This window comes from Remersonia thermophila, chromosome 4, assembly GCF_042764415.1.
Source record: "Remersonia thermophila strain ATCC 22073 chromosome 4, whole genome shotgun sequence".
Lineage (NCBI taxonomy): Eukaryota > Fungi > Ascomycota > Sordariomycetes > Sordariales > Chaetomiaceae > Remersonia > Remersonia thermophila.
Genome location: NC_092220.1, coordinates 2,368,152 through 2,378,910, shown reverse-complemented (window position 1 = coordinate 2,378,910; position 10,759 = coordinate 2,368,152). Strand labels below are relative to the sequence as shown.

At 57.6% G+C, this 10,759-nt stretch overlaps 2 protein-coding genes across 2 annotated transcripts; one reads left to right on the top strand and one right to left on the bottom strand.

The window, feature by feature from the left end:
• Positions 1-461: 461 nt before the first annotated feature.
• On the top strand, positions 462-4,133 carry VTJ83DRAFT_4812 (uncharacterized protein; the record flags this gene model as incomplete). Its single annotated transcript, XM_071011343.1, has 1 exon — positions 462-4,133. The coding sequence occupies one exon, from the start codon at positions 462-464 to the stop codon at positions 4,131-4,133; it is 3,672 nt and encodes a 1,223-aa protein (XP_070866262.1).
• Positions 4,134-5,740: 1,607 nt separating this feature from the next.
• On the bottom strand, positions 5,741-7,321 carry VTJ83DRAFT_4811 (uncharacterized protein; the record flags this gene model as incomplete). Its single annotated transcript, XM_071011342.1, has 3 exons — positions 5,741-6,882; positions 6,948-7,124; positions 7,204-7,321. The coding sequence occupies 3 exons, from the start codon at positions 7,319-7,321 to the stop codon at positions 5,741-5,743; spliced, it is 1,437 nt and encodes a 478-aa protein (XP_070866261.1).
• Positions 7,322-10,759: the final 3,438 nt, after the last annotated feature.

Here is a 10,759-nt window from a genome sequence, read left to right as displayed (position 1 = left end):
AGCCTTGCCTCGAACAGCATTCTGGGTATTCGATTCCTAGTTTCACTCTCACTTCCATCACCTTCCGACCACGGGCTTGTCGGAACCACTCCTCGACCAAGCCCGCCTGCGCCCTCGATCGACCTCCTCCGCCTGGACGGTCGACAAGCCTACAACCTGCCATGACTCTGGGCATTTGCTTCTGACCCTTACAACTTGTCGCCGACAACCAAAATATTCAAGCCATCATCAGCCTGAACAAGGCGTTGCTGGTTGGCCGCCGCTCAGCGATTCCTGTTCTGCCCCCACCAGGCGCAACACGGGTATTTCTTCCACTCTTTGGTCCTTTTCCCCTCCATCCGTTCACCACTAGGCAGCCCTTTGGATTCTCACTCAACACCGCACCTCTTTCAAATCTTTCAACCACATTTCACCTTGTGGCTAACCAAAGCCTCAGCTTTGCCTGCGTAACACAAATCACCATGTGGGACCCGGCTGCGCTGCTGAATCCCGGCAAGCCTGGTGAGACCCCGACCATGAGGCCGCAGTCGGCCGGGGCCATTCCCGTCTTCTCGACTCGGAATGATGAGGCGCAGCGACCGGAGCTGTCATTCGAGTTCACAAACCCCAGCGAGCCCATCGCTCCCAACTTCACAGGGACCGCTGGCATTTCGGCCGACACAACCAACCACCAGGCCGTCCCTCCCCGCACCGTCCCGACCCGGCCTATCCTCCAAAGCAGCCTGGGCATTCGCATTGAGCGACTGCATAACGGGCAGGACCGCGCCACCGTGCCCCAGCCAAAGCGCAGAAAGACCATGAACGAAAATGATCCCACCCCGTCCATGTTTTCAGCCTCCGCCTTCCCGAGATCGAACAGCGGCTTCTTCACTCACTACCTTCAACAGCACCAGGATCTTGCAATCACTTCGCCACCCAAGTCGGCACCTCCGGTCGAGGCCATGAGCCTGGGCTTCATGAATACGGGTTCACTGGATTCTGGCACCCCCAATCCGGCTAGCATCAATGGCCCCAATCATCCTAACAGCCCAACCCCGTCGCACTCCGACAGCGTAGGCATTCCTCCGCCCGTCGGCCTCGATCTGCCCGACACGGCTGTGGTGGGATCCGAAGTGAACCAGACAGAAACGATCCGCCCGACTTCGGATGGGGATCCGATGAACGTGGTGCCGAACCAGCTGGATGGAATCGCCATGAACATGTCCCATCCGGCACCGCCCAACCCCGAGCCCGAACAGTCGAGGCCCATCGATTTCAGCACCCCCAACAACCCTCCGAAGCCGGACCTGAAGTCTGCCGAGACCATCGATCTTACGGGAGGGGACGTCCAATCCACCCGTCCTCCACCCAGAGACCCGGTGAAGGACGAGGAAGTCTGCTATGGCAAGGTGGAGGGCACCTCGATCAACAGCCACCGAGTGCCCGCCCACAAGCCCGGTACCATCACCATGAATGATGCCTTTTGGCCGATAGTCAAAGTGGTGCTGAGGCGCAAAGCGGGAGACAAGACGCGTGATATCCATGTCTACGACTACACGCGCAAAGTCTTTGGGAAGGTGGATGACAAGACGGCCGAGTGTTTGGCTCCTCTGCTGGATTCGCAGCTGCAGATCCGCACCGACTGCCGCATTCCTTCAAGGCGAAAGCTTCCCGGGGAGCAGATAGGCCAGGCCGTCTCGCTGAACTACAAGTTCGACCTCATGCTCTACGGGCCTCGCAAGTATGCCGTTCAGGTCGGAAAATACCTTGCAAATCACCAGTTAAATCTCGTGAGCCCGCCAAGGGTAGATCCCGGCATCAAGGTGTTCAACCCTCTGGCAAGGGAAAACCGCCCGCTGGTTCAGCCTCGAGCCCCCAGCGCCGGCACCAGCAGCCACCAGTCGCGTCCGCCTCCGGTCGTCCGCTCTCAGGAGGAAATTCGCGCCGAGGTTATTGGCGTTTTCGACTCGCTCCCCAAGACGGACGAGCTGCCCGAAGCGGACCCCGACCCACGCGTGCAGACAAGTCTCCTGAAGCATCAGCGCCAGGCGCTCTGGTTCATGACGGCCCGCGAGTCCGAGCATCTCCCAGATGCGGGAAAGGCCATTGTCACATCAACCTGGCAGAAGAAGACGGACCGGCTTGGAAATCCCATCTACTATAATGTTGTCACGCAACAGACACAACCTCAGCAACCCCCTCCGACCCTTGGCGGCATCCTGGCCGACATGATGGGCCTGGGAAAGACGTTGAGCATACTTTCGCTCGTCACAAAGACCCTCAACGATGCGGAGCGCTGGTCCCAGCAGGCTCCTATCCAGCCCAAGGCTCCCGAGCGGAAACCCCAGCACCCAAACCATTCGCACTTCGAGGTGCCGCGACCGGCCAGCTTTGACCTGACGCCGGTGCGGCAGAACTCCAGGGCGACGCTGCTCGTATGCCCCTTGAGCACAATCACCAACTGGGAAGACCAGATCAAGCAGCACATCAAGCCTGAGGGTCTCAAGTATCACATCTATCACGGTCAAAACCGCATCAAAGACGTGGCGGCCCTCGCTCAGCATGACCTGGTCATCACCACGTACGGCTCCGTCATCAGCGAGCTCAACGCGCGCGTCAAGGGCAAACGCGGCCTCTACCCTCTCGAAGAGATCGCCTGGTTCCGCATTGTGCTCGACGAAGCCCACACCATCCGCGAGCAGAACACGCTGGGCTTCAAGTCCATCTGCCGCCTGCAGGCGAACCGCCGCTGGGCGGTCACGGGAACCCCGATCCAGAACAAGCTCGAAGACCTTGCGGCCCTTCTCGCCTTCCTGCGACTGAAGCCTTTTGACGAGCGGAGCAAGTTCCAACAGTACATCATTCAGCCTTTCAAGGCAGCCGATCCCGAGATTGTGCCTAAGCTCCGAGTCCTGATTGATACAATTACCCTCCGTCGTCTTAAGGACAGGATCCACCTTCCCCCGTGTTCCGACGAGGTCGTCAGGCTGGACATGTCGCCCGAGGAGCGCCAGGTCTACGAGTGGTTCGCCAGGACAGCCAAAGACCGCGTTCGGGCCATTACCAGCCACGATCGCATCGTCGGCGGCAAGACCATGATCCACATCCTGCGGTCCATTCTGCAGCTCCGCCTGCTTTGCGCCCACGGAAAGGACCTTCTCGGCGATGAAGACCTCGAAGAGCTTCAGGGCATGACGCCAGACACCGCCATCGACCTCGATGGTGAGGAAGACCGGCGCCCCGTGCTGCGTGAGAAGAAGGCCTACGAGACATTGTACATCATGCAGGAAAGCAACAGCGACGTCTGCAACCGGTGCAACAACAAGCTGGGGGGTATCGAGATGGACGACGGCGAGTCCGATGCTCAGGACGCCATCCTGGGCTACATGGCACGCTGCTTCCACACGTACTGCCCGGCGTGCATCGGGCGCGTCAAGAATGAGGGCAACGAGTGCAACGAGTGCGCCTACCTGGACAAGGCAGCCTGCGTGGAGCTGCGGCGCCGGCGGGCGGAGATGGAGCACGAATCCCGCACGGCAAGGACCAAGGGGGCCACCCCGGGCAAGATCATCCCTGACGAACGCTACAGCGGACCGCATACCAAGACTCGTGCCCTCATCCAAGAGCTGCTCGCCAACAAGGAGAAGAGCGCCATGTGCCCCAACGAGCCGCCCTTCAAGTCGGTTGTCTTTTCGGGTTGGACCTCGCACCTCGATTTGATCCAGATCGCCCTTGACAACGCCGGCATCACCTACACCCGCCTCGACGGCAAGATGAGCCGCGCCGCCCGCAACGCCGCCATGGATGCCTTTCGGGACGACCCGTCGGTTCAGGTCATCCTTGTCAGCATCATGGCCGGCGGGCTGGGTCTCAACCTTACGGCGGGCAACAGCGTTTACGTCATGGAGCCACAGTTCAACCCGGCCGCCGAGGCCCAGGCCGTCGACCGCGTGCACAGGCTTGGGCAGACCCGGGCCGTCCGCATTGTTCGCTTCGTCATGCGGGATAGCTTCGAGGAGATGATGCTCAAGCTGCAGGAAAAGAAGAAGCAGCTGGCTAGCCTCAGCATGGACCGCGATCCTAATGACAAGATCATGGACCGCACCGAGGCGGCGAGGCAGCGGCTGATGGATCTAAGGAGCCTCTTCAAGTAAAGCGGACCGAGCATCGCTGCGTGGGCATGCCCCAAAAAAGACGTTGATGAGCCAAAAACAGCAGCGAGATTGCGTGCTCCCAACAACAATCACGATGGCCATGTTGCTATCTGATGATGAACCTTTTTCTCTTTCCTTGCGTCTTCTTTCCGGTTATATCATCGTCATACGCCGCCATCAACGCCGCCACGAGACGCGTCCCTGAGGTTCAACGCGTTATTAACACAACATCAACCCAGCAGGGCGAGCATATAGCATCAGTTTCCATTCCAATACCCACTCCAGCGTTGCGTTTCTTTTTTTTTTTTTTTCCTTCGTCTTTTTCTTTTTTTCTGTTGTTTTTTTTTTTTTCTTTCTCTGTCTTGCCAACAGCATCTCATTCATCGCACAAGACACACATGGGCACGGCGTCTCGGACTTGGCTGGGCTGGGGCCGGCATTGCATCGGTAATAAGGATGGGCGTGGACACGGGCATGGACATCAGCGGCATGGCACCAGGATGGAGGGACGGATCGGATCAGCCGTTGCATCTTCTTATTCTCACGGTTCCGGTTGTATTCGAAGGAGGGAGCCCGCAGGACCCATCACGAAGAGCCCAAAGCCGCAGGAGCCTGACCCGGAAGAAGGATACGGTGGCTACCATGGTTGAGGCAGGGAGAAAGCGGCGTGGTGATGGTCTTGGATGAGGGCTCACGGGTGACGGGCAATAGACGACATGACTGCATGACAGAGGGTCCGTTCTCCTTCTTTTTTCGCTTTTCGTTTTCTTCCTCTGCCTTGAGTTTCTTTGCAGCGTTTGTTTTCGTTTGGCCCAGCCTGCCTCGCCATCGGTCGGGACGTGGTGGAACGAAACAGAGGGCTCTTTCTGTTGATCCGCCCATCTTCGACAGTATATAGTTGGCCAGTAGGGCTCAAAGACATCAATCACATCATATCCATCGCAGTGGTGAATTCCTTGCTCGGCTGCTCTGTTTACGATTCTTTGGTGTTGCATGCGTCTTTCTGTTCCCTCTTTTTTGCCTTAACCTGTGAACTCCACCTGCTGCGGTGTTTTTCTGTCGTTCTTCAACCTTTGGGCTCCGTGGAACACACTGTACCACGTATTCTCCAAACCTGAATTGACTTCACCGGGGTAGGGGGAAGGCTACGCATTCTGCAATCGTATCATCTTGACCAGTCATCAAGTGGGTGCAATGCAGTGCACAGCAATTACAAAACGCTTCACATCACGCATGTATCACAAGTGAACGCCAAAAGGTTTTTGTGATCAAGTTGCCTCGTGTCATATTTTGTTTCTTTTGAATTCATACACCCCCCTTAAGACTCGATGAACCCAATAACCCATGCTAATGCAGTGTCCACACCGCGCCGTGAATAAGAAAACCAAGCCGATAACCCATGATGAATCTCGTTAACGCCCCAAGAAGATGACCCACAAGGATGAAGAGCCGCTTTCGCCACCACAGTGGCGCGGAAGTCACCAAGATTTGTTTTGTTGGACACTCCGTCCCAGCACGCTGAGCGACCTCAGCCGAGGCCCCGTCATCATACATACACACGCAACCCCCCCTTCTTCTCACACTTGATTTGACATCAAGCGGCTGCCTCAAGCGGCGCTGGCCATGTGGGCCGGCGAGGTGACGCGAGTAATCTGCTCACCGGCGCGGACGATGCGCTGACCCGTGGTATCGGTGATAGCGGCCACGTCCTTGTTCTCGGACTGGGCACGCTTCCAGATCTCGACCTCGCATCCACCGCGAAGGACACCGACACGCATGGTGGAGAGCAGGTTGTGGGCGGCATTGGAGTGGTTGTAGACACCGCCGTTGAAGACAGCGGTGGCATCCTTGCCAATGGCCGACGAGATGAGGGCCTTGCCACCGGGGTGGTCGGCGATGAACTTGCCAACGTCATGGATGACACCAGCGATGGAAACCCAGGCCTTGCCGTTCTTGGACTGCTCGACGAAGTCGTCCCAGCTGATGACGGGCAGGGTCTCGAGGGGCTTGCCCCAGTCAAGGGTGGCGCGCTTCTGGTCGAGCTTCTTCTGTTGCTGCTGGAGACGGCCCTTCTCAATCTCGTTCTGGGGGAAGGTCTTGAGGTTGTAGGCGAGGCCGAGGAACTTCATGGTCCAGATGAACCACTTCGTCGGGTCGTACTGCCACCACTGGATCGCGTTGCGGAAATCGCTGGGGAACTCGTGGTGGAAGTTGTGGTAGCCCTCGCCGAGGGTCACCAGAGCCGTGATGACGTGGTCACGAGGAGAGTTGCGGTCATCGAAGGGCTGGTCGCCGAGCCAGTGGGCCAGGCTGTTGACGCAGAAGGTGGCCTGCTGGATGAAGAAGATGCGGAGAATGCCAGCGTAGATGAAGCCGCCCCACCAGTCACCCCAGCCGAGGCCGCAGACGCAGGTCGGGACGATCAGGGCCATGGTGATGACCGACTTGATGTAGTTGCGGTGCTGCCAGACGACGACGGGGTCCTCGTTCAGGTCGGTGATGTCGGTGCGGCCGATGCGGCGGGGGTTCTGCTTCATAACCATCCAGCCGATGTGGCTGTAAAGCAGACCCTTGCGGACCGAGTAGGGGTCCTTGTCGGTATCAGTGTAGCGGTGGTGAGAGCGGTGGAGGCTGGACCACCAGCGAGCGCTGCCCTCGACGGCGGCCGAGCCACCGGCGACAAGGAAGATCTTCAGAGGGAGCTTGGCCTTGTAGCTTGAGTGGGCCCACAGACGGTGGTAACCGGCAGCTAGGGAGAGCGTTAGTCAAGCCGTTGCTTGAGGCTTCTTTCTTGAAGGAAGGGGGGAAACGTACTGATGCCGAGACCAGCGAAGTAGTAGTAGGCGACGGTGAAGATGGCCGTCTTGTACTGCAGCTCGATCCAGTACGCCGAGATCAAGCCGATAAGCGGAATGAAAATGATGAAGGTGGTGTTGAGCCAGTTGACATGTTGGTACCAATTGGACCATGTGATGGGCTGCTCCGTGATGTCTAGAACGCCAGGAAGGTCAGCATGCCGCCCCGTCATGGAAAGGCCTGGTTGGGCCGCTTGAGATGGGGAAAAGCATACGAGGCTTCTTGAGGTCGTAGGCCTTTTTGCGGACCGGAATATAGTCGGTGGTGCCATCGGGGAAGGTCTCGGCCTGGGCCACAGGCACCTGGGCCGACGACGTTGACGCCGACGCCATGATGACGGAGGGGATTTGGGAGCTAGTCGAAGCCGCCCAGTGTCGTCGTTGCTGGCTGCTGGCTCCTGGTGATGAGAGGATCCAGGAGGGATGTCGTGTGGGTGCGGTTGAGGGGGGGGAGGGCGACCTACAACAGCCGTGGAGGTGGTGGGAGAGAAGCAGGAGGGCGGCCCGGGTGGGAAGATTTATTTTTATACGGATGGAATTCAAGGAAGAGGGACAACGGAAAGATACAGGGGGCGGAATCGGGTTTGGTTTGAGCGGGGAGCTAGCCGCGGGTTGAGGGAGGTGGGAGGGGGAGGGAGTCCCAGCAGTTTCAGGAACCTCAGCATCCACGGACAAAAGGCAATCATACCATGTACCATGTACCAGGTACCATGCATCGCCCAGGGTACGTACCGACTTGGGAAGGGTGCCCCTCCAACGCAAAGCCAAAGGTTGGGAAGGCGGGAAACATGGATGGCTGCCCGGGGCCTGGCAACGTTCAACAAGTACTGGTACACGTAGGTACACGTACGTGCCCAGCACACACACAGTATGTAAGTACTCCAGTACTATACATCCAGGGCATTCCATTGACCTCGAGTACATGACGGATCGGCTTATGCACGACTTGCACAAGACAAGCACCAGTCAATGGCTTTCCATTTGGCTTGCCACTTTGCTGTTGTTGGGGCGGCCCTCCCGAAAGGACGAAGTTGCGGCAGGGAGGAGCCGAGGTGAAAAGGCAAAAAGGCAGGCTTCCTTCTTGCCTCCTTCCACTCGGACGCCCCTCTCCCACTTTCTGACAGCACCCCTCGGCCGAGGAGAGCATGTGCAACGCGCCATTTCCCCAGTTTTATCCGTCAAAGTCTGCCCACATTCGCAGTCGTCGAAAGCGCCCGTTGGATTGCCAACAGGTCGCTGCGCTTCTGTTTCCCCGGGTCCAAATTTGTTGAGGAAAGTGTTGGGGAGGGACGGCATGTCTTGGCGCGTCGCCCATCACCGGGCCGATTGCTTCTGATTGGCCAGCCTGGACAAAAACAGCAGGCCGTCTAGGTCGGGGACCCACTCGGGGAACTTAGCCCCACGATTTTGACAGCAAGATGAACATGCCACAGGAAAGCTCTCTCGGCGCCTCACCTGTTTTTTTTTTTTCCGCCTCCTGTTGACTCTGCTCGGGACTAACGGCAGTTACGGACGTCTACTATACACTAAGATCTCCCATCCCAATCCAGTTCCAGGCTCCATAATCACATGCTTTTCTTTGCAAGCGCCAGCAACAGTTTTCGTGGCAGGCGAGCCTCTTGTCGGGACCCTCAACTCAAACTCCGACATGGGGTGGGGGGGGATCCGAAACCGACCACTGTAACATCAGATCCCGAGCTTGGGCCAGATTGAACTGCTTCCCCATTCCACCCTTTGCGCTGCATCTTCCTCATGAACCACGCTCTCTGCGTCAACTGCAATGAGGAGCTTTCAGATCATGGATGCGGCTCGGCCAGGTGACACGAAAAGGTTTTGCCTCTGTTGGACGGAGCCCTTCACTGCTCCACAGCCTGAGAGCTGAACCTCGGCACTCAGCCCTACGAGGCTGAGAGGAAGATCATCCGGCTGGGCGGGCTGCTTGCTCGGCACGGTGCAATACCATAGGTGGTTTGGGCTCGCTTCGCGGAAGACCAGTGATGCCATTCACACGGCACACTTGACTTGACATCAAAGTTTCTTCCGTTGAATATTTTTGGGCGACGTTATGGGCCGGCCGGCCGGCCTGGTCAGGTCGCAAGTGGCGTTTTGTCCGGGGCTTCCGACGGCCCCACCCCCAACTAGTTACCCCACATCGGAGTCCACCGGAAGATCTCGCCCGAGCTCCACCCGGTCCCTCCTACCTGCAAGACCCACTCTTCGGGCCGGGCCCGGATCCGAATTCGAATCGCTCCCGCCGTCAATCCGGAGACACCGGCCGAATATCACCAAGCAGTTCCAAACCCGGCCGGCGGATCAGAAATAAACGCAAAAAATGGCCGGAACCCCGCCTTCAACAATACCACTGTGCTGTTCCTCTTGTCGCGGAAGTTCCCTCCACGGGGGACAAACCGACGCTTTTGATCTGATAGGCTTGAAATCATTAATTATGTTGATATGATGGAGTCTAACCCATCCAATCTAGCGACAGAACCTTTGCAGCAACATGACACAGTCCAGCTTTACAATTGCCTTCCTGCGTCCTCATCTCAATCTCTGTGACCGTTGGTCAGGCATTGTGCGAGGCATCTGCGGGTGACCAATCTCACCACCGAATCCTTAACGGCAGTACCTGATATTCTCGCCGTGTGAACACTACCATGCATGGACGTTTGCGGGGTAATTGAGGGGTAGATGTCTTTTCGAGTCGCATCCCCCCGAATCAATTTGATTTGGATTCAAGTCAAAACAATGACACCCAAGAGACAAATAGCACAACTCGAAACCCATATTTTGATCCCCATATGTACAGACTTATCCGTAGTAACACTTTGACGCACCATCTTCATCCTTGTCTCGCCCAGGACGGATGTATCAAAGCAACATGTGTAAATCATGCTCCCCTGCCACCCAACCCACAACCACCGTCGCCGCCCCCCCTTTTGGTCAGCACCGATGACAGGCCAGCCAGGCGGATTCGCAACACGGTTGACGACCGACTCAAGCTGCGTCAGCCTCAGGGTCACTTCATCCTCAAAAGGCCTTGTACATCCCGCTCCCACCGCGAGCAAGCAACCGGCCACGACAGGCAAGGCGAGGCATCGCGCCGGGTGGTCAACGGCGCCATCCCGTACATCATCCACGGCCATCCGTCAGCGCGACGAGCGAAGGGCTCCTCCACCTTCGCATCCGTCGGGGGTGGCCTTGCAGGTCGACCCCCCCCCCCCCCCCCCCCTCGTCGGCAGCAACGTAGGTCCGAAATTCGCCTACGTCCAAGTCGACGCAGACGGCGCGGGATCAAGATTGGTACAGAGTGGTCGAGGCGGGGGTCGGGGGTGTGGCAGTTTTGGTGGCGGCTTACGGGAGCGACACCAAAAAATAAGCCCAGCATATTCGACTCCATCGGTGGAGACCGGTCGGGTCCGTATGAGGAGGAGAATGGATAACAAGAACCGGAATCAGAACCAGGACCCAAAGCATACATGGCATGTCGTTAACAGCCGTCCGATAGCTCCTCGGGCGGTTCATATTGCATGTCCCCAGCGAGTTATTGGTCCCCGCCAACCATGATCGTTAACCTTTTCCCTAAACGAATACAACAAGACTCTGGAGCCAGCTTTATATCTGGTGTTGCACATCTATGAAGCGTTGCAAACGGTTACCTGGAGAGCCTACGTTTCGGGGGTGACCCCGGATACAATAAGACCAGTCAATCGCCAAAGAACCATCCCACCTAAACTACGCATCGACATCTTGACGAGACAGAGCGCAAGA